General features: G+C 43.0%; 1 protein-coding gene and 1 long non-coding RNA gene across 2 annotated transcripts; both read right to left on the bottom strand.

The window, feature by feature from the left end:
• Positions 1–472: 472 nt before the first annotated feature.
• Positions 473–24675, bottom strand: PCBD2 (pterin-4 alpha-carbinolamine dehydratase 2). The gene is made up of 4 exons (XM_063168701.1): positions 24624–24675; positions 21744–21875; positions 3863–3943; positions 473–2453 (listed from the first exon to the last, which is right to left on the bottom strand). Exons 1-4 carry the CDS (start codon positions 24624–24626, stop codon positions 2358–2360), a joined length of 312 nt encoding a protein of 103 aa, XP_063024771.1. The 5' UTR covers positions 24627–24675; the 3' UTR covers positions 473–2357.
• Positions 19196–20247, bottom strand: LOC134424717 (uncharacterized). Its single transcript, XR_010029480.1, has 2 exons — positions 19878–20247; positions 19196–19390 (listed from the first exon to the last, which is right to left on the bottom strand). It is a non-coding gene; the product is annotated as an uncharacterized LOC134424717 (long non-coding RNA).
• Positions 24676–24687: the final 12 nt, after the last annotated feature.

Raw genomic sequence — 24687 nt, 5'->3', positions numbered from 1 at the left:
TGTCCAAGTTTGCTGTGAAATTCCACCTCATGGACACTGTGTATCCTTTCCCCAAGACCTATTTTTATATTATTATTTACATTTCACAGCAACGCTCACCTTGCTTACAGGTCTGTGGGATGCCCCAGAAGTTATAAAGAAATTACAACATTATGGCTAAATTACTAAAATTATGGCTAAACAAGCACTGACCATAAAACAAAGCATTTCAAAGCTTCATCCTTCTCATTCCTGAGTATTTTCGCCTCTTTGCTGGTCAGGATTCTCAACACCCCCAGTACAGCTTTGTGCCATAGCCAGACAGTGCAGCTCTCTGAGCTGAATTAGTTGATGGGGATTTTTTTCCTCAGAGTATGTAAATAAATATCAATATTCTAAACCAAAGACCTCCCAGGAACTAAATACTATTTATCTTAAATTTGTCTTCAAACTAAACAGCTTTGTCACATATATACAATAATAAAGAAACAAATTACAAAGGAGGAATTTGATTTTATTGGTTTTACTCAAAGCCCACGCGTTATACATAAATTCTGAACAACTGACTTTAGAGACTTCATTAGAGATGTTGTCAAAACTTTGGGTGAAGCTCATTTCACTTCCCCACCACTAACAGGAGACATCACAGCCTGATTGTTTGTTTTAGTTTTATTCACTCTTCACAGCAGTGACCATTTTCAAACCATATCAGGGAAATGCTGCACTTCACTGGGGAAAGGCACTTGTGAGAAAAGAACAGCTGAGCACGTTGTCTGAATTTGGGTCTTTTTAGGTATTAACTTGATATCCCAAGCAGGGTTACTGACAACAAACCCCAACATCTTGCTTCCTGTGTGTGTGACCAATTAGCACGTGACGGCGTGTTTGCTGAGGATTCACAAATAACATCTTATTTTATCGACTCAATCACTTGGGTGGCAAGCTCATGGCATTCTGCATCCCAAAATACCCGAGAGACCACACACCTCGCCCCGATATAGATTCTGGCAGCCGTACATCCGTCCCCCTTCTCGGTAGCTGGTGGCTGTGAGTGTCATCTGAGCAATGCTCTCGGGCATTTGGGAGGTGTCAATCTCCCGGCAGAGCTGCTGGCAGGGCATGACAGAGCACGCTGGGGACACCCGGCAGCGGCACTGCAGGGGGAGAGGCCCCTCCTGCAAGCTCTGAGCAGGATGAAATCTCCCTGCTGGCGCTGGAAATCTGTCTAGGGGAGGATCATAGGATAAAAACAATTCAAACTATGGGAGGAACTATTTCAAACGTTGTCAGCGGGATCTGCAACAATGTGTGCAACGAGTAATTCTAGCTATGAAAAAAAAAAAAGTGGGTGAGCATAGCTTCAGTGAAGCCCAGCTTAGCAAGAATGCTGCTAATGCCACTTCCTCCGCCGCCGGCAGCCCTGGCCAGGGCTCGGGCACTGGGCCAGGCCACCCCCAGCCTGGTCCAGCAGGTACTGGAGCATTACACCACCAGCAGTGGCTCAATCTGCAGGGAGCTGAGCACTGGCCTGGCCAAGCACTCCAGCACAGGCTTCATTCAATGCTGTGGGAGCTCACCAGGACATTTCGTGTTTGCGGTAGCGGCACTAAAGATTTCAGCAACTCCTGCACCTGGGAGTGTCCACGGCAGCCTGGATGAGGCTTGGAGCAAACTGGTCTAGTGGAAGGTGACCCTGCCCACAGCAGGGGGGTGAAATGAGATGACCTTTAAGGCTCCTTCCAACCCAAACCAGTCTGTGGTTATGTGATTCTGTACTCTCAGACGGGGAAAGGCTCTCAAGCAGCAGCTCTGGATGTAGCTGTTTCTGCCAGTTGAGCTGCAACTCCAAGGACACAGCAGCAGCAGCTTGCACTGCTCTCCCCAGCATCCTTGCACTTGTCACTGGTCACTGGCAGAGATGATGGTGCCAAGGCAGAGGGGACTGACCTGGCCAGGCTGCTCTTACACTGTTTGAGGTGCAGAGATGTACAAAACCATAGGAGGGAAGTGGCCAGGCATGGGGGAAACTTATATGGCAGCTGGACCAGTCCCTGTGAGCTTGGGGAACATCAACACACATGGGTGGGCTCCTGGTTTCATTCCAGCACAGTTTAGTGTCTAAAAAAGGATTGCTCAAAACTTATTTATTGCTGGTTTATCCACTGCATCCTCCTGCAGAACCAGCAATGGGAAAGGACAAGCACAGGCAGCCAAAGGGGTCTCATGATTAAGGTACTGAAGGTCAGAAAAGCTCAGCCACTCCTTTTACAAAATATCTTCGCTCTACAGGTTTTGGAAATCAGGATTACAAGGAAAAAGAGATATCATTTAAAAACAAAATATCAGTGGACACTGTATTAAAGCTATTTATATCCTGGTTAAACTGAGGCAGCAGCTTTGTCAATAAACTGAGCCAGCTTCACGTCTCTCTTGGTCAGCCCACCACAGTCATGGGAAATCAGAGTTATCTGAACCTGTCACAAAGGAAAAGAAAGAGGTTACAAAGACATTTTGATCTCTGACATTTGACATTTTGATCTCTGAACAGCAGTTCACTGGGAACATTGAGTGTCTCTTAGTGAGCTGGTTTTACGTGGTGCTCCTGGCAAGCACCAAGCTGGACCCTCCCTGCTTGTGTAAACCAGAAGATGCTGTAGGTGAGGAGGCTTTACAGAGCCTGGAATCTCACCAGATGAGCCCTTTTGCACAATAACACAGGCTTTGTACTCTTGGGTTTCATCCAAGAATAGGTATCTGATTAAATCATTCACTCTTTAAGTTTAAATACCACGGATCAGTTTCATGAAGAACCCGGGAAAGTGACCAAGCTGCCAAGAGCTGGATCAGGGGCTCATATTTTGTTAAGAATCCACATCCCAAAGGTGAAAAAATTCTTAAGAGATTGCTGCAGATTAATTTTAAAAAAAGTATAGGTGACACAGCTGCCTCACAGGTCTGTTTAGACTGAGCCAGATGACAAGTTGGGCATTATTTTGTCTTGCCTTTGACTGAGATTTTCGGAAGACTTAAAAGAAAAAAAGGAGACAAAATCTGAATATTCTAGAAATCCAAGAAAATCATTAGTCAGGGTGACATGAAGGGCTGATGAGGAAGAGTCTCTGCTGGGAGTTTCAGCTACAAGGAGAGGTAGGATATCCTGCTCTGAGGGTGGTGGTCTGAGCTACAGGCTGCTTGTCCATATGTCCTTTATTTTGGTACATTTTTAGTGGGATTGCCATATATTCACTAAATGCTACAACAAACAATGTGATACAACGCAATGAGAAGGATTAGAAAATAAAATTGAAGGGAGAGCAGTAATTTCTCCCTTCACACAGCACCTTTCATTCGAGGGTTGCAGTAATCCTTGTAACCCTTGTAAATATGAGACCACCATCAGTTAGGTAATATTATAAACAAATTTTATAAGCTGCTATGTTGAGACATAGGAGCCTACAATTTCTAAAAAATCAAATCTGAATTGAGGCTGCCAGGCTCCCATTAGGTACCAACAGTCTGCTACCCTACACTGCTCAGTTCCTGACCTGCTGCACAGACAGAAATGAGAGCTGGTGAACAGTTTTAAAACAGTAATTTATTCAGGTTGGCTAAGCAGGAGTTTAAAGGCTTCTGTTTTATTTTTAGATCTCAGCCAGAGAGGTGAAGCCACAGGCCCCAACCATACAGGCGCAAAGAGCTTCATTCTTGACTCCTCACCACTGCAAATCTCAGCATCTCTTTAAAATCTCAAATCTCTTTACAGAGACAATTCCCATTCCCTTACCTTGTAGACAAGCTACAAATAAAGGCAGAGAGAAAGGGCCAGTGGTTCGGTGTCCTTAACTCCACTGCTGTGTGAGTAACTAGGGCTGGTGAACGTTACCTTGCTGTAGACATTAAACCATTCTGGGTGGTGGTTCATCTTCTCTGCCTGGAGAGCAACACGTGTCATAAATCCAAAGGCCTAGAGAAAGAGAGAGCAAAGAGGAAAACACTGGATTGGCAGTGGATTGGCAAGATTCACTCCAAAATCCCAAAATCTCCTCAAGATGCCCCAGATGGCTGCACCTTGGGTTTGTGTGTGCTAGAGAAGCATTTGAACTTCTTGTGCCACTGGTGCATTCTCAAAACAGCTGAAATGATCCCCTGCAGACCCTGGTAAAGCACCCTGCTCAATGTGACTTAGCTCAGGACTCAAAGCCATTGCATGACAGCAGTGATTTCACCTCTGCCATCAGCAGGGATTTTAAATATCCATCCCAAGTCCCCCATCCCCTCCTGCATCTTAGAAATGTGCCATTTCTAATTAAGCACCATGCCACTGTATGACCAACACTGCTTCCAGAAACACATCCCTCCATTTAACCATTTTGCTATTTATTTTACTGCAGATGAAAAGGCAGCAGGTGGGCCTGCCCCTCTGCTTTATGAGACATATTTTCCCTTTAAATGAGTTAAAAGAGGTTTTCCAATCCTCTGTCCCTACATGCTCCCTCAGGACACAAGTTTTATCAGAGGCTCAAAAGGAAAATAATAGCAGCCCCTTGCCAAAATACTAAGGAGAAAATCAGTGCATTATAAAGAAAATTAGAAGATCCATGCAAATTAAGACTGTAATTATGCAGTGGGGCCCAAAGGGCCTGGGAGCGTGAGCAGGACGCTCTCAGCAGCAGGCTTTGTTCATAGCAAGCTCCATCCATTGAGTTCAGGACCTGAATTAACATGCAAAGCTGGAGGAACATCCACGTTACAGTCTGGTTCAGATTATAATACAACAAGCTCCACAAAACCATACCTGATTTAGGTAGGTTTTTAGTGCTAATTTATGGAAGAGAATGTATATAGCCCACATTCCACCAAGTGATGACCATTTCAAACAAACATGTGGTCAATGAATAACATATAATGGTTGATAATAGTTTCAAGTCTTTTTCCCTCTCACAAATTGCAAAAACCTTTAAGGAAAAAAAAAAGAATTGGTGCCTGGATGAAGAATTACTTTGTTGGTCGCTTTGCCAGTCAAATGAATGCAAACGTTATAATCAGAGAAAATCATTCCAATGAGGTTTGTCATTTGGAAATCACCAAACTGTCAGCAATTAAAAAGCTTTTTTCTTTGACCCAAGAACTTTCCAAAATTCAGGAGAATCTAACTTCCCTTGAAGCTCTCGCTCGGTTTAGTTTTACTTTGAGTGAACAATTACTTTTAAAAAAGTTTGCCCATGTTCCAGCAGCATGCTTTGAAGTAGAAAGCTGCAAGTTGTGCATCAGATGTTAGCAATGATTTGGAAAAATTCTCCATTAATAGTGATTATTTAAATGTTTTTAGAGTGTCCAGTCTTAATAAGAATGCTATTTCCAACACAGCAATCAATACACAGATATATCCTCATAAGTTTAAAACAGTGATGTGTCTGCAACCGAATTTCCTGTACAGAAACAAATGGCAAGGGAAAAAATAAAAATAAATCTATAAAACCCCCTAGCAGGTTTGTGTAAGCTCTATTGGTGTCTGTTCATCCCAGGAACTCACCCACCCATGTACAGACCCGGGTCACACTGCAAACAGTCACTGATGGTGAGACAATAATCACTGCTCCAATGAAAGCACACAGAGAGAATTACACAAGCAAGTTACTCTAAAAAATTAATCTGCTCTATAGACCTTCCTCCACACTTCAGATGACAAATCCTCCTCATCAGCAGACCACCAAATCCTCTCAGTGAGTGCACCAACACAACATCCCACTGCCCCTGCCTCACAGAGAGTGGAGTCTCCAACTGGGTAAAATGGACACTGGTCACAAAACTGTTCATCCTACTCAAGACTGCTCAACTTGAGGCTGTCCAGCTCATAAAAAGGAATAAATTCCAGCACAGAGGACTCTCCCCAGGACCCGTCCTGCTGCTTGTTGCTCCAGCTGCCCCCAGCTGTCCCAGCCAGGGCAATCCAGTGTCAGTGAAGGATGAAGCCTGCTCGCCTTCGTGCATGCCCTGCTCTGCTCAGAAACATTCTCCCTCATTGCACATTACCCACAGCAACTCACTCCTTGCATTTCAGTTTACTTTAATTACACACAAAGTGTAACTCTCACAAAAAAATGACCGAGCAATTTCACCAACACAATCTCCATTAAGGTCTTAAATACTTCCTTTACTAATTAAATGAATTGGAACACTATTGTTTATTAATCACCTTTATATTTGTAGAGCCTTAACCTTTCTTTGGGAAAATACAACTGGCTCTGGAAGGAAAAGATCTTTAGGTTTGATTAGATATGAAAACACTATTACACAAAATCAGTTTGGACATTTCTTCACGTCTTGAAACTTGATCGGTAATTTGGTCTAATTGGTGATCAAGGAAACTATCTTGTGATCAATTAAAGTAATTACCGCATTCCGGCAACACAACCAACCTTAATTTGAGCAGGAGTCTGCACTTCTTCAAATTTAATTAAAAATAATGAAAATTATTATGCAGTCTGCAGTGCAAGATCATTGTCAAGTCTGCACTGGTGGGCAGAGTTTATCAGACCATCACACATTTCTTGATGAAAGTGGGACAACCACTTCACTCATGACAGTGAGACTCAACACAGTCTTGACTTTCACTCTGTTAATAACAGGGAAGTGCAGTCCCTTGGCCCCAGATGAGAACTTTTTCAAGTTTTCCCCTCAAAAACAAAAAGACAGGAGAAAGAGAGGTTTTGTGCATTTTCTAGAATCCATAAAAAAGCATTAAAAGAGACTTTGATGCAGTAAATATTATGAAGTATTCTGGTTTTTCAGTAATAGGCATATTAGACACATTTGTAACCTAATTCTTTTAGGACATTTGGGCTAAAATAGTATCCAGACATTCAGGGAACTCCACATGTAGACCACAACACTCAAGTGGTGGCAGAGTGCAGAGTGCCTACAACAAACCATGAAGAGCAATGTAAGTAAGGAGTGAAGCAATCCTGCATAATCAAGATGCCTGGGTGTGCTGGTACATCTCTTCCCTTCATGTCTTTTAAGATCACGAAAGAAGGAACTAGAAACTAATGATGTTTCAGTCAAAACATCACATTTAAAATGTTTTTTAAATACTAGCAGCCCTAATATGTCTCCATGAGATAAAAATCAGGGCTACTCTTAGAAAAACAAGCTAGCCTCAGTAAGTGAAAAAAACCCAAGGTAAACTATAAAATAATTCAGCTGTCTCATGATGTTTTGTGACTGGTCAAGCTGCTCTTGAAACTGATATAATCCACTATCACAAAATAAGACTTAATGTTACTTTTGTTGCCTGAGAATGGGAGAACCAGGTCCAGACACTTTGCTGTCAGAACTGGGAGGAAAGATGAAATTCCCTGTGCTCCTCTGCCCCGCCCAGCACTGCACAGCTCCGGGAGAACCCCGGGATCCCTGAGCTAATCTGCTATTATTCTTCCTTTCACACTTCTTAAGCAAGGAATCCATTCATCTTCATACTTTTTAAACAGGCTGCTTTTGTACAATGCTTGCCAGCATTATCTTGATGAGTTACACATCAAAGGCTCCCAGGTCGCGGTGCTGCGCTCATGCATCACCCACCGCGAGTCCCGTGATGGATCACCCCGCGCATCTCCAGAAGAGAGCAGCTGACAGCGCTTGACTCCAAGTGGAGACATTTCAGCAAAACAGCTGAAAGGCTCAACGGCACGACCACGCACACTTTATTTTTTGTTTGTTTGTTTTAAAATGAAGTGTGCACTCAGGCTTCTTAAATCCCCTGGACGCGCAGCCAAGGAAAGCGTGTGCTAATCACAAGTACATTAAGGTTTCTGCCTCCCATCTGTCATTATAACGCTGGAGGTAGCATTAACCCTGACCTTCTGCAGCACGAGGGCTACCTGTCTTCCCTTGCCCTGCCTCCCAGGCTGCATCTGTACCATTTATCAGTGGGAAATTAATGGATTGCTCAGGTTACAGTGACACTGTCACACAGGAGATGACTACACCTCGCACATTTGCTCTCCACTCACCTGAGTAAAAAGTACCCAGGGTACAGCATGTGTTCTCCTTAGAGCTTGACTCTTGTAACAATAAAATCAATCATTAAGGTTCACTCCCAAACTCCAGAAGCTTTCACATATCCAGCTGATGCTACTACCTAACAGTGAGCTACAAGCCAGCAGATAAAAGGAAAAAGCTCTTTAAAGTCAAGATATTTTAAGTCAGGATCAGCTGCTAGTCATGAGGGCTCTCACAACATTTTCTCTTGTGCTCTCAGGAAAATATTGGACTTTGTATTATTTTGATTCTATTTACTCCATCACTAAATACTTTTATCATATAAATATGCATAAATCATGTCACAAAGCTACACTCTTCATCTGAAAATGACAACATAGTTAAAACACAAAAAGAGGAATCTAATTAGCATTTAGGAAGCTGATGGCAGCACAGCAGGACAGGTACCCATTCCCAAAACCACAGGAATCACAATATTGGGATTCTTCCCTGTTGGCATCATCAATCTGCCTGAACCATCCTCAGAGACACTGGATCCACGTGGCATTAGATATTTTCCTCCTCCTTTTTGTCTGTGTCTAGATTCATACACAACATAAATCAGGTGAACATCTTCTTATTGCTTCCCCCTTTTTAACATCAATCCATTAACAGTGGGACTGTAATTAAGAATGCAAATAATCATGCACCAAAACAGAGCTGAACTCAGGTTACTCACGTCCCCCATCTCTCTCTGAGGCCTCAAGGCATGGACAAGACACATCAGGTACTGTGCTACAATTCCCTACTCTCTCCATCCTGGCATGGGCAGCCAACAGGGTGTAAAGGTGAACAACACCTGATGAGCCACTGGTAGAAATTTGGTTTTCTCCTCTTTAATAGCTTGAGCAGCAAAATATTGTCAACAGAGGCAACCTTCCCATTCCACAGCATCACCTGTGGCTGGGGAAAGCAGTGCTCTTAACTCTGAATGATAATAATGAGGGGAAAGGATGGAAGGATAATACTAAAGACACTCTGGCATGGACTGAGATGCCATTTCCATCTTCATAGCAATATCTGAAGCTAAAAACTCCAAATCCTCACAACTCCAATTTCCAACTGAATTGGCAATGCTTTTCTGTGTTTACACTGTTCTTTGAAAATCCAGAGCTGACCACTTGTATCCCCCATACTTATCTGCATACATCATTGGCACAAAAATGCAATGCTGCTTTACACTCTAAAAAAAGTTACCTATTTACATTCCTATTGCAGCTGTAAACATTGCTGTGTTAGATGTGCAGCAGAGAATGTGCAAACCTTTACACCATGTTCTCCAAAGAATGCTGTTTCTGTCTCCCAACACTTGTTTACAATTATGTCAGTGAAGAAACCAGCTTGCCAGCTCTATATCAAACATTTTTGACAGCAAAAGCACAAACACTGATCTATTCTAAGTAGTTTGCCACTCCATGTAATCTTGGAAAAGGCATTCTTGCCTTTGATTCTAAAAATGTTTATACTTCGTACATTATGCAAATAGTTTTTATATATTAAGAAATAATGCAAGCAAAGCTCAAGTTAAATTAAATTCTTCAACAATAACCTTGCCAAAGCACTGATTTTCCTATTAAAAAAATTATTCCAATTTGTTGATCTTACATTGGATGAAACATACTGTAACAATCTTCATAATTTATGTCCTGTTGGGACACTATGATTTAAAGTAACATAATACAGACCAGCATCACTGCTAATCTAAACCACCTGACCAGATAAACAACAGTTTCCCCTTCTCTCTTCACTGAGACTATTTCTGTTTATTGTCATATGATTTGCCAATTTGAGGACCATGAGGGATAACCGGAGGCAGAGAGGAGTGGAGCTGGGAGGCACAGCCCTGCCTCCATGGGGACGTTCCTCACCCAGGTACCCCTACAATGTCCAGAGCCACAGGACATGGCAGAAGGCTGTGCCTCTGCCATCAGATTTACCAATGTCATATGATTTATCAATTGCCATATGATTTAGCAATTTGAGGACCATGCAGGATACCTGGAGGCAGAGGGGAGTGGAGCTGGGAGGCACAGCCCTGCCTCCAGGGGGACGTTCCTCACCCAGGTACCCCTACAATGTCCAGAGCCACAGGAGATGACAGAAAGCAATTCCAAGAATGCTGTCCCAGGAAAAGCTCACTTGTGACAAAGGGAAATTTGCATTTACTCAGCACCCTCTAGACCCAGTGCAGCACCAGACACATCACAGTTCTGACAGTGCTTGGGGTGCAGCTCTGCAAAGCGATTGGAGTTCAGGGCCTCATCCTCCCAGCTCAGCACACTTTGACTTCAGGGACCAAAGCTGTGACATCTCAGGATCAGGACACGATGCTCTGGGCTGGAAGGCACTGTAAACACCATCCGGTTCCAATCCCCTGCCATGGGGGGGAACATCTTCCACTGTCCCAGGTTGCTCCAAGCCCCATCCAACCTGGCCTTGAACACTCCAGGGATGGGGCATTCACAGCTTTTCTGGGCAGCCTGTGCCAGGGCCTCACCCGTCTCACAGGGAGGAATTTCTTTCTTTCTTTTCTTTCAAGAAAATATAGGCTTGATGGAATAGAAGAGAGAGAAGATGGAGATGTCTTAAAGCAGCATAAAACTTTCTGGAAGTGATACAAGTTTCAATGCCAATATAACCATATTACAACCAATTACAACCATATTACAACACATTACATATTACTTTCATTTGTTTACAGGTAGATAAATATGATAGTTGCCCATAAAACTTCTGCAAAATGAGTAGATACCCTAAATCCCAACCACGCCTGCAAGTAAATCATGTGGTATTTGTGATGCATCATTTCAAATCAAAATATAGAATATAAATGCTTTAATTTTTCCTTTTCTTCCCCCAGGTCCCTCAGCACTTACAGACTAATTAATATTATTTTAAATTTTTTTTTAATTAAAAAAACAATTTTAATAAAAATTGTAGATCTCTAAATTACATTTTCCAGGAAAAAAAAGAGGGAAATAATCCCAGGTGCCAGGACTGAACTAGAGAATGGTGGAAATCCTTCCATGTCATAATCTCAATGCAGCTCTCCACCTTCCGAGCCATTTTTGTGTGCTTTGTGTTAAAAAATGGAATATAAAGGTTGCCCTTAGGAGGTTTGTACAAAAAAAAAAAAAAGCTATTCCATGAAACATGACTTTTTAAAATGAGATTTTTGCACCCTACCTAAAAACATGAAATAACACAGTGAAGTCCCCATTAACTGAGCACCTGCTAAAGTAATCAGGCACTTAAAATAATAAACTCTCTTGGCTGCACAACTGAAAGAACAATGATAATTTGACTTGCTAAAACTAATGTTTGGTCCAGCAAATCAAACCCTTGGCTGTACTGTAATAAAGCCATCACACAAACCACAATAAAAATAAAACAAGGTGTAGGGAGCCCCCAGTTCCAGCCTTCTGAATTCAGGCACCTGAGCCCTCTGCTGAGGCACAGCACAACGAATCATCCTTGACAGCACAGTGCCAGCCCATGACACAAAGGTATCGTAAACCAGAACAAACCAGAATTAATTTAAGTAAATGTTCCCCTTCTAAAAGCTTCTCAAACCCTCTGACTTTTACAGAGTGCAGGTATGGTGCAGAAGAACAGAGAAGTTCATTATCCCATCATGCCACATTTTGGATGAAACAGATTTGACTGGAGCAGAAGAAAATATTCTGCAATTTTCCCCAATGTTTGTTTTTAGTCATTTGAGAAGGAATGATTTCATTCTGTAGACATGAAAGGGAAGTTCACAAGCCATCCATGCTGTTGATAACACAGGGATGCTCAGACAAAATTCTCCTTGGTCTTTTGGCCAAGATTACACACACTATCAGTTTAATATCCAACATCTTCTCTACTGAGCATCCAAGGGCAATCATATCCTGCCTCTGATAATCCTCTAAATATTTGCCATTTATGATCCTAAGAACACATCAAAGAGGAGTAAGAAAGGCTTTGCTTTATGATGGATTAAGGGAAGATGTTGGTCTCATGACCATTTCATCTTCCACTATCCCGTCAGCTTTTCTGGTTTAGTTTGTTTTTTTTAAAGGCAAGTTCAGCAATTCAAACACGCAACAGAGAAAACATGATGGAGATGTGAGGAATTTGGACAGGTCTTACAATCATTCTCTTGGCCAAGCCAGAAGCTAGAAAGATCTAGAGATTTGCAATAAAGCAAACTAAGGACGATTTACGTCAGATCTAGTCAGGGAATCATTTCACTCAGCTGAACTGCTGAAGGTGTCCTACTGTACTGCAAGAACAAGTTTTAATGTTTGGACACCTTTTCTAGTAGAGTTAAGGGGCAGTGAACTCAGGAGGAGACTTACCTGGGCCAGCACTGGCAGGCTGCTAATTCATATTGCACCATAAAATTCAAATGTTATTTTGCAAACAAGACATTCCATGTCTAGAAACAACAGATCATTTGGGGAAAAAGAGTAGGACAGACCAAGAATCTTCCCAGAGAAGACAGGGTATCCCTCAAGCTCTGCAGAGTCAGGTCCTTTGCCTGGTTTTCCATGACCACTGTTCCCTCTGGATCTGCAGGTTCATCTCCTGTCTCTGCTATTTGGAAGAATGGCTGGAGCAGGTCACAGAGAAAGGAATAAAAGCAGCTACATTTAGCTGTGTTATCAGAACAAGGCTCACCTAACTGCCAACAATTCAGGTACTCAACCTGCACTAAACATTATCCACTTCTTAGCCCCCTTCTTCAGTTCAGACCCCTTCTTATGCTCCAAGCACATGCCTGGAAGTGACAGAGTGTGTTCAATGAGCAATATTTTGCAAAGTTTTTGTTGGTTGTTTTTTTACCAGAACACAAAGGTTTCTCTGGGCAAACCACGCTGCTTGCACATTGGTCCATCTGGAAATGGGGACACAGGCTCAGGAGGGGAGGCAAACAGCAATTCTGAGTCCTCTGGTGAGCACCAAATTTCTTTTAGAAATTCATATGAGCACACCACCAAGGGAAACCCTTTGTAAAGCTCTTGGGTTTTTTGTTAGATTGGGCATTACAATGTGCATAAACTCAGCATTCTGGGCTTGTACAGTTAACAGTATTTTTGCTCACTTTGAGCACCCACCCACTGTAAGGAGAGTAAATGTTCCCTCAACCAGGGACACCTTGGACATACACAGACCTACATTTAACCGTCTGATGTTATTCTCACTCCAGTCCAAGGAAAATCGTGGTAGATCATGTAATCAGGACTTTTCCCACTGATCCTAGGAATAAATAACATTTTACTTCAAAGCATCTTTAGCAATAGATAAACCAAACAGTGCAGTGCTGACTCAGCACAGGGCTTCCCACTCATCACTGTGTTCCCACCAAACCCCTCCAAAACATCACACCCAGCTCCTTGTTTCTCCAAAACGACTTTTCATCTCAGCCAAACAAAACTAAAGGAATAAAGGGCAAGTGGAAGAGCAAGAAGAGAAACTCTCCTCCAAAACGCCACATGAAGTGGGTTTGCAGCTTTATAAGAGAGGGCTGGAAAAAAAAAAACCCCACATGCCTCGCCCTGATAAACGACGGCCCTGCCAGTGGCTTTCCAGAGCAGATGTAACGTTTTAGCCAAACGTGATTGTTTGTGAAAGAAATAATTCTGATCAAAACCCGAAATTGCAGCCAGCAGAAGAGCTGCACTTCGTCACGCTAATCCGGCCTGACGGGGAGCGGCGAGCGGAGATTCCTACTGCGAGAGGAGCAGATGCGAAAGGTCAGCGCCGGCCCCGCACTTCAAACCCCTTAACGTGTAAAACAGTGTGCATTAAAGCCCGAACCGCCCCACGGCGGGATTAACGGATGTCCGCTAAGTGGGTTTGATGTGCTTTTGGTGAGTAATGGTTCGTTCTGAAACAGGGGCGTTGCGGCCTTATTTCAGTTCGCTCCGCCAGCCGGAGTCCAGTTTTAATTGCAGCTGCAGAGGATAATATCCCAAAGCGTGTCGCTGCTTGGTGGGAGTATGGGAAAGGGAGAGCTGCTGGTGCTAAAGGCAATTTACAGTTGGAAACTGTAGGCAGGCATTGCTCCAAAAGCGAGGGGATGCAAAAGGCTGAACAACCAGGACTGCATTCAACCAGCATCATTCCAGTCCCTCCATAAAAATAAATGTTATTGCAAAAAGGAGTTTCAAGAAACCAGTTTTCCTTAACTGAAAAGATAAAAACATTCATCTGAGTAACCATCTTCTTCAAAAGAGGCAGTCATACTTGCATTTCCCCAAATGAAGCTATTCAACTGAATTCAAACCCATTGTCTTTTCCATTCATTTTCCAAAGGTGCTTTATCATGGGAAGTGCCCAAAATGTAGCAAAAATTAGATTGACTTGCTCCCATTTATCTCTTTAAGCACTGTCCATATGGCTGATAGGACATTATTTATTCTGTTTAATTGAAACAATCAATCTGTGCAGCTGAAAAAAAAAAGATAAACTCTTCTTTTGCTACAAATCTACAAGACAGCTTGTGAGATCCAAAAGGCATTTTGACAAATCATTTCTTTTGCATCTTCAGATCGATGCATGCAACAAGTATAAAACAAATGCTGTAATAATTTTTACTTGAGTGATAATAAATCCATCTGTTAAGAAAAGCATTTGTATTGGAGTCAACTGGAGAGCAGCCCAAAGGTCAACTGGGCAGATTTTAAGCAGTGGAGTGCATAAAAGGAGATACAACAGGTCTACTGAGGGGAGAAACTCAGCAATTAAAAACACCACACCACACCACACTAATTATAAACAATAAAATAATGGTTTATTCTAGGGAGAAATATGATTAGCTCATCAAGAAAATGAGTATGCCAAATCACAGTTAAGTCACAAAAACAAACAAAACAACTGATGCAAACTCTATCACAACCAGGGTGGGACATTTTGCATGATTAAGGAGATGAAGGACATATGAGCATGTGTGAGTCTTCAATTTAAAGATAACTATATTTATTTAAATATAATTAATATTGTGACATTTTAAATAACCTTGGTGGCCTGACACCACTGGCAGTGCCACAATGAAATTATAATGGTGATGTTGGTAGTGTAACAGCACTTGTCACAGGCAGCTGGGACACAAGGGTGGTGGCATCTGCACACACAGAGCCTGGCAAAGAGGAGATGGGATACTCAACAGCACAAAGAGGAACCATCACCTAAAGGGGCTACAGGAGAGACAAGGAGGGACTCCTTACAGGGCATGGAGTGACAGAGCAAGGGGGAATGGCTTCAAACTGACAGAGGGCAGGTTAGATTGGATATTGGAATGAAATTCCTCCTTGTGAGTGGGGAGACCCTGGCACAGGCTGCCCAGAGCAGCTGTGGCTGCCCCATCCCTGGAAGTGTCCAAGGCCAGGCTGGACAGGGCTTGGAGCAACCTGGGATAGTGGAAGGTGTCCCTGCCCATGGCAGGAGTTCAGAATGAGATAAGCTTTGAGATCCAAACCATTCTAGGATGCTGTGGGTTTGTACATGGCAGGCCATGACGGCTGTGAGAATAAAATAATTCCCTTATTTCCCAACTCCCATCTCCAAGGATTTCATTTCTTCTTAGACACAATCAGGTCCCACATTTCCACCACTACAGACCTCCAAGCTTTTCCATAACTCCCCACCACTGACTGCCAATGAGCTGGAAGCATCACCGGACACCGGACACGCTGACCAGAGCTCCAGTGCCATGTCCTCCTTCTCCAAGGCCAAGGAAGGAGAATCATAAGCTTCCAAACAAGGAACCTCTCATCTCATTTTCCCCAGACCCTGCAGTGCCTTGGTCCCACAGGCAGGGGCAGGTGGATCATGTCCAGGTCCCACAGCTGCACCCTGACCTGCCGACTCAGAGGTGAGACTCTTATTTACTCCCTCGATCCCAAGAATAAACTCAAGGAAGGTGTGACCATCCAGGAATCATATATTTTTACTGTGCTCTGCTCTGAGACACTTGATGCAGTTCATTGGCTGTGTTTTGGCCTTCAGGTTAACCTCTGCCAGTCCCAAAAACTTCACTATCAGTTTCTAATAAAAGAAAATGTCAACAGGCAAATACACCCAAAATTCATTATTTTCAGATACAAAGGTATTTCCAACTCTGTAAATCCGCTCATAAATAATTCTGATTTATTGTAAATCGGTTATTGTATTCATAAACGTTGGGAAGTTAGTGAACAACTTAACTACCAACATAACTACCAAAGTTATGAAATACTTTCATAACTTTGCAGGTGCACAAATCACAGCATATGCGAGAGGACTCAAAGGATAATGGAAAATGAAGCAGTTTCAGAAAGCCTATATGAAAACCAGCACCTACCTAGCTGGATAAAAAAATAATTTATTTTTAGTCGACAGGCAATCAAATGCAAAACTCTAGCAGAAGGAGCTGGCAGAGCACTACTACATTAAAAATAGCAATTCTCCCCAAAATGTATGAAAATAGGTCCAACTTTCGATTAGCAGAAGTGACGGTTGGGCTGAGGCTGCTCAGGCTCTGAGGTTAAACACAACTGACACAGGCTGCACCTGAATCCAATCACTCCCTGGGCTCTGAGAAGATTCACACGCGAGGACTAAATTTGTCACAAATGGGTTGGTTTCCGATCCTCCCGTAGCCAACTCGCTTTATTCTGACCCCCGTTTAACAAATCAACTTAATGGGCACTGGGAGTGCCATAAAACTTAACAATGGAGTGATTTTAACTTTTAAAATACAGTTATGAAGCAAAATGTTGGAGAGCTCCTTCAATACTGGAAATCAAATTAAAACTAGACATTTTTTAACAGTCTTGACAGATATAATCCTAGTTACCATGTAAATTTATGGTAAGCTGCTGTGATATTAGCCACAGGTGCTACTTTTAATATATGGCCTGCATCTGGCTGGGAATAAAATATCTCAAGAGGACTGAAAATGACCTCACTATCAGACAATGGAGAAGAAAAAAAACCACAAGACCGCTGTGGCATATAAAAAGCTGGAGATGTGGTCCACAACTGAATATTTACCATAAAATTCATTTTAACTCTGCAGATTGTAAGTTAAAGGATATAATGTTTTCAATACATACAAGGCGTGGACGTATTTTAGACAAACAGCCAAAAGATTAAGTACATAAAGTGGAAACGAAATACACTGCCTATATATATGTACAAAACCAAATTTTCCAACCTTTGATGAATGTCAAAAACAAAGCAATGTGCCAGGAGTAGAAAAAGGATGGACCCAGATTGTATTGAAGGCACTGGCACCAAGTACTGCTATTGAAAGGAATCAAGAGAATGCATTGCATATCCTACCAAATTCATTTGGATGTGTAACTGGGATCATACAAGGATCATCAATTTAAAGGGACAAATCCAAGCACGTCTCCCTACAGCCAAAAGAAAAAAAATTGGCATCACCAGGAGGGAGAAAAAAAGGCATGTACCATAACATGCTCTGTCTGACTTTTTTCTCCAAGACTCCAACCAAGAGAGACAGCAAATCTGGAAAGGAAATGCAAAGTGAGAAAAATAACTTATTTAATACTCCTAGATTTTTTGCACATCTTTAAATACGTTCTCAAAACCCAAGACACAAATTGCACTGAGACACATGTGCCTCTACTCTCAGTGCACAGCATTTCCGTACCGTCCCCTCCACTCAGACTCATCCTCCACCTCCTCCCTCTTGCCCCAAAAGACAAAAAATGTACCTGAAATAGCTTTAAAACTCTTAGAGCATTTGATTTCCTGTCATTTTAGAAAATGACGTTAGAGGTCTTACGGAGACTTCCTACACTTTTTTTTTTTTTCAAAAACAAACTTAATTAAAAACTTGCCCTATAAAAGAAAGCAGCTGTAAATTCTGAACCTGACCATCAGCAAACTTGCCCACCTTTGTAATTTCCTAACTGCATTTGCTGCCTCGGTGTGATTACCTACGGAAACGCAATCACACAGGCAGTTGCCCCTTAAACCCTCTGGTCAAATCCAAGCAAGTTTGACAAGAGACATGGAAGTCTCAGAGCTAAGATGTTCCTGAAATTCTGGGAAAGTGAGCAGCTGGATACAGGACCCAAGCTGAGCACTTGGCATCCTGCACTCACAGCCTTTCACAGCTGCACGTCCAGCCCAGGACTGGCCTTGAGATGAATCTGGCAGAAATTCACATCTTTAAACCAGGCCTGTCCCCTCTTCCAGATCCCTGCTCCCAAGGTGAACTGACCTGAAATGCTGGGAGAAGTTACCAGCATGACCTGGAGGCATAAATTAACTTTCTTTCCCAATCCCCAATCTTATTCAAGCAGACTGGAAGAAAACCGTTTTGTTTCAGCAGCACAAAGATGGGAATGGATGACAACATCACCTCGTGATGCTACACCATGGCCTGAAAGCCCCACCAGCCACTCTTCTCTGCCCTGCAGCCTGGGAGAGAGGCCCCAGAGAAGCTCCCTGATGTGAGGTTTGTAGAGGCTCATGAGCATTCAGATGCATAGCAGGAATTGGGATTTGCCATGGAATGGTCCCAGCCCACCTCCTCTCCAAAACCTCACTCACAGCCAGAGGTTTCAGCCAAGCACATCTTCCTTTGGAAAAGGGACTCAGCCTGGGGGCTTTGACCCCACTGAGGGTCCTGAAGGTAAAAGACCACAATGTTAACTCATCCCTGCCTGCCTGCCACTCCACAGTGGCAACAGCCCAGGGCATTTGGAGGAACAGAGGCATTGGTGCCATCAGCACAGCTCCTCTGGACACAGCACTCTCCTCTACAGCTGAACTGCATTTTCCCCCCATCACTGGTGTATTTTATTCTATACATTATACAGACCACCAACCCCCCAGGAGCCTGCCTCACATTCTGGGAACACACACCAATGACACCCAGTCCCCCAGGACTGGTGCTTGGTGGGCATCCACAGCAACAAAACCAACCAAGCACTCTCAGCAGAAACCCCAGGCTGGCTTCCAGCTTATTTCAGAGAATTGTACCACCAAAGTCCATTTTTGTGAAAATGTATCCTCAGAATAACAAACACCATCAGTGCTTTCAAATTCTGGGTTACAAACTAATTCCCTGAGCCAGAAGTGTCATTAGCTTGTCAGCCTTACAAAGGCAGCTCACTGCTGATAGCTTTTAACTGAGCTGATCTCAGCCTGAAAGCTTCAGGAATCCAAATAATTCTTGTTTCACAGAAGTTTCATTTCATTCTCATGCTGAAAATAATATACATAAACCAAGCTCATGTCTACACATTTGCACAACTTTATAATAAAAGTTGTGTTTATATTCTTAACATCTGTTGACATACATAGACTTTGTAAACCTGGCATAGATTTTGAAGCCACAGAATTTTCCATGCATCATGAACACTATCTGCAAGAAGCAATAAAAAAAAAAAAAAGCAATGAATACATTAATCATACCAATATCATCTGCAAAACATAAATTTGAAATACCTTTCATGTCAGCTCAATTACTTTTTTTTGTGTGTGTATTTTTGGGGTGATTTTTTTTTTCCACACCTGATTTTATGCCATCTGTAAAAGGGCAGCAAGAAGATCACTGAGAAAATGACATTTCTCAGTCCTTTGACTTTTACTAAACACTTTAAATCCTGTAAATAGAATATTTATTACATGAAATGAAAGCAGTTGTACCTACAAGTTCCATTTTTTAATTGCAGGACCAAATTCTCCCAAGTACAAGGTATAGCTCCACTTTTTTCATTTGTTTCCCAGGTTGTAGTAACCATAGTGTTTACTAATAATCATTATAAATATATGTGCATAATTTAATAAAATTAAGCATACATGCATAATTTCAATTTATTTTCAGCTTTAACTTATCGAAAGGCAAATACCTGCTCTCTAATACCAGCTAAGGATCTGATGCCCTTGGGATCTGCACGTTGAGCCTGCTCCTGGACTATGAGAACAGGAATGATTTCTGCCCTCTGCAACAGCAAAGGGGATACTGCAGTAAATCTATAAAAATCAACAGGGGAAATTCTGCCCTCAGATATTCACATCTATGCTTGATCCAAGCAGAGCTGCCCAAGGCACCCAACTGCACGGCTTTTTCTCCCAAATGGGGGCAGAAATTTCATTTTGAATCCAACTCCCAGCCTCTGCTCTCATTTCTGCCTTACATGCATGAAAGCAGCTAAGAATGAAAGACCCTGTTCTTTTATCTCCCAAAAAAACCAAGTGGCACTTTTTTAAAGTACTCTTCCCATGCCTACAGGTACTAGAAGTATTGACATATAGCTCATAATTTACCATCAAGCTAATTTACATACACTCAACTTCCTATACTGGTATGTGCTCCATCCATCTTCGAATCAGGAAGACATATGGATATCTACCTAAGCTGGTAGGTAAGATAAGTCTACACTGTCAAAATAAAAAAAAACTTTGTAAATTTTTGTCAGAGCAATGTGTTTTCCAGCTATCTGCGGGTGCAGGACACTGATCTGTCTCCTCACCTGCCTGTTGGCAGACAGGGACTGTCTAAATCCACCTGATCAAATTGAGTTACTCATTTACAGTGGGCAAAACCACTTTTTAAATAATTTTGAGGGCAACTTCCCTTCTAGTTGTGCTGAACCAACAAAGACTTTGACCACAACCAGGCAGAGATGCCATTTCATGAATATTCAAAGACAGAAAATCTCAACTCTTCCAAGGGTCACTTCTATCCTGCCACATTCCTGGTTGCTCCAGCTGCCTGCACATCTCACCAAGGCTTCCTGTGAGCTCCCTCTCATGGGCTTCTCCCCTTCACTGCCCTTGGAATTGACTGATTTGGTTCTATTTGCTCGGTATTAACATTCAGGTTAAAAATGTACTTGTGACTCTGGCCGTGCTCCCTGGACCAGCACAGGCCTGCTAATGAGCTGCATTTTTCTGCAGTTGTTTTCTCTTTTGCTTTCTCCCAGCTCACCTACCCACCTTCTCTCTAATGCATGTTCTGGGAGTGTGATTTTTTTCTAAGCAATGTCATTTTTCCTCAGAAGGGAATTTTCAGTGAAATGTAGCTGAGCAGGGATCTCAAGACAAATTCAGTATTTCTAAAGCCAGTTTCTAACTAATGTCTGACACAAGTTCTTGTGAGTGTGAGATGTGGCTCAGGATCCTGTTTCCAAACAAAAACCCAGTGAGGCAAATAAAAACCAGTACTGTGCACTTTGCGTGCCAAAGACACTGCAAGATCAGCTATTATAGCTCAATCAAGGATATACCAGAATTTGTCTTCCTGTTTAGAAGGTGAAACACTCCTGTTTTCCCCACCTTGCTTGCCAAAAGTTTCTGTTCTTTCTTATATTTACCTATGTTTCTCACATATTTCCCTGACCAAAATGATCCCCACTGCCCATCAGTTATGCATTTCCAGCATTTATTTATGAGTGCTAGTAATGGAAAAAAAAAGAGGATCAAATACTGCTTTGTCTGATTCCACAATCCCAACCTTGACCCCAACCTGAATATTAGAATCCAGAAACTGTAATATTAGAACAAATCTGCTTATCGACTACAACATGGAATTAATTTACTCCACCTAATGAGATCAGAATCTGAGAGCAAATCATCAGGGCAAATCCAAGAGGATTTGGCCCCACCAGGATACTCCCAAACTTCTGAATATAAATATTTTCCCATCAGGACCATATGGAAATTAAAGCAATTACATTTCCTTTATATTAAAAGTGGCATATAACAATCATTACCTGATTAAAATTTTTGAAATTGAACTCCTTGTAGATGGCATCTCTTTCTCCCAGCTCAGACCAGCCTGAAGCTTTGAGATCCAGTAAAACTTGATTCCTTTCCTCTGTCGTCAACCAGTGAGACTGGGAGGACTATTGAGGGAAAAAATAAAGGCATGGCATAAGTGAGGCTGAGGCTCTGCTTTGTACAACAATAAGAAAACCACACAATGAAATTGTGGTTATGTACGGTGCAAAGGTGAGGATATGGAAAATTCACTGCGCAGTTTCTTAACATTTGTAATTTCACAGACCAGGTTAACCTAATCCAGCCCAACCCTGCCATTTCTGTTTGGGCAGGTAAGTTTGGCCAAGTGCTTTTTGTACAAAACTAGTGAAAAGCAACAGACTCCAGGAATGAAGGCGGACATCAGCATACCTGTACCCTTGGTCATCTGAATTATCCAGATGCTGTAACATCACATTTATTTTCCAAATGTTCCATTCTGTCTGGCAAGTAAAGGATTATTTACATTATTTGGTAAATGTACAATTATAAGGCTAAAATATTAAAAGGATAAAATAATATCAGGAAATACCTATTTCAAAAGAGAGAAGAAAAACAGGAGATTGCACTCTACCTAGTCTGTATTTTACTATTTTAAGAAAGTGGGAATGGACTTGTAAGACGGCACATGCTATGGAGTTCTACAAGGAACAAAGAGCTTTGTAACTAAATCAAAAGGAAAAAAATGTCAATACAGACCCAATTACAAAAAGTTTGAAGCTACTGGTAAAAGCACTAAATTCTGCAAAGCAGCAGTGTTTAAGTATGGCTTACTCGACATGACACGAGTCCTCCTGATACTACTGGGAGCACAGACATGGCAGATTAAATATCTGAATATCTGCTTAAATATCTGAATCAGGGGCTGAAGCACACACAAGCCCAGAGCCAGACACACAGGAATGCTCTGTGGGGCCTTTGGGAGAGGTTTGATTCCTTTTCTAAAAGCAGGACTTTTAGAAGGGCATGAGCCCTTCCTCAGACCACAAATTCTGAGAGACGGCTCTCAGGCTCTCATGACAAACGCAATGCTTTGGTGGGAAGAACCTTTCTCCCCAGTACAGCTACATTCAGACTGGTTTATTCCTTATTTCAGAGCCGGCTCAGCTCTGTGAGATCCCCCAGAAAGGCAGTTTTGCTGCAGGGGTTCACTCAGACAGGGGAGGCAGCGAGGACCTGCTCAGCACTCAGGAGTTTCACCCCTGCCAGCCGAGCCCCGGTGCCACCAGATGGGGCTGTGAGTCCGAGCAGAGCAGGAATTAACGCAAATAATGCGACCTGAGCACGGCCCTGACATCCACGAGGGCCGAGGAGCAACGTTTTCACCAATAACATAGGATAAAAAGCCCAAAATGGAGTAAATCAATCCAACAGCAATACGGCTGCTGTTTGTGTTTAGGAGGATACAGAGATGTAACAATAAATGGGTTTTACAGGTCCCAAATTGAATTAATTTAGGCTCTTTACACTTCAAACACAATGTTACGCTTGCCAGAACACAAATTTCAGATTTTTCATTGCTATAACTGCATCATAGGCATAAATTTCTTACTTTTTTTTATATATTTTTCAAGCATATACAAAAATCACCAAAGCTAAAGGCTTTCTTGAAACGCACTGTTTTATCTGGCACAAGATTAAATTTGACTGCAAATGCACAAAAAATCATGAGGGGGGTGGGTTTTTGAGACAGCAAAGTCCAGGACTGCTGGACTTTGCTGTCTCAAACACAAAGTCCAGAGATGCCCTGTGCCAGCTCTGGGGACACTGTGGTGCCCTCCTGACACCTCACCTGACACATGACAAGACAATGGCGTGACTTGAAATTCAATCACAGAATTTTTAATAGGAATATGGAGACCACGTTTTATGCAGGCCCTGGTGAACACTGAGCACATTTCGCATTGTGGAGGCCACGTCCTGAGTCAGCCCCTTGACACATCAGGATGTTCAGAAATGGAGCAGAAAGCAGCAAGGACAAAGATAAAACTCTGATGGCTTTTCCACAGTCACAGCCCCCAGCAGCTCATCAGGGGCATGGCCAGAGCCCAGGCAGGCAGGAACGGGCACCGGGTGCCAATGCTGACTGAGATGCTGGCACTGCACTCACACTCAGGGGCTGTTGGGTGTGGGGTTGCCCAAGTGATGGATAATGTTTGTTTGGAGGAAGCAGCCCGGGCAAAACAGTCATTAAGTAAAAAAAAAAAAAAAAAAAAAAAAAAAAAAAAAAAAATATATATATATATAGATATATAATCATTAACTCTTATGCCTGAGGAACAAGGGTTGAACCCTGCACGTGCTGTTCACTATTAGCTTTGTGTAAAATAAAATAATCAGCTGTGAGGTGGGATGGCGGGGGGACACGGGGAGAATCATAGGATGATTTGGGTTGGAAGGGACCTTACAGCCCATCTTGTTCCAGCCCTGCCATGAGCAGGGGCATGTTCCATTATCCCAGGCTGCTCCCTGCCCACCCAGCCTGGCACTTCCAGGGATGCAGCAGCCACAGCTCCTCGGGGCAGCCACTGTCAGGGCCCCACCACTCCCACGGGGAAGAATTTCTTCCCGATATCCCATCTAACCTTCTATCAGCGTGAAGCCATTCCCCCTTACCCTTTCCCTCCACGCCCAAATCCCCTCCAGCTCTCCCCTTGCCCCTTGGCGCCCTGAACGGTGCCAGCCAGGTCTCCCCGGAGGCTTCTCCCGGCCGAGCGATCGCAGTTCCCGCAGTTCCGAGGGCACAGGGCCGGGCTGACCCGAGCCCGCGGCCTGTCCGTGCGCCTCCCCTCCGCCCCTCAGCCCCGGCCCGGCGCGGCGCCCCCGAGCCTCACCATGGCCGCGGGGCTCCCGGCGCCGCCCGCCGCCCGCCGCGCTCCCAGCAGCGCCCGCCGCAGC

The sequence above is a fragment of the Melospiza melodia genome, chromosome 14 (assembly GCF_035770615.1).
Source record: "Melospiza melodia melodia isolate bMelMel2 chromosome 14, bMelMel2.pri, whole genome shotgun sequence".
NCBI lineage: Eukaryota > Metazoa > Chordata > Aves > Passeriformes > Passerellidae > Melospiza > Melospiza melodia.
Note: the sequence above shows the minus strand (reverse complement) of the source record. Positions and strands in the feature narration are given on the sequence as shown.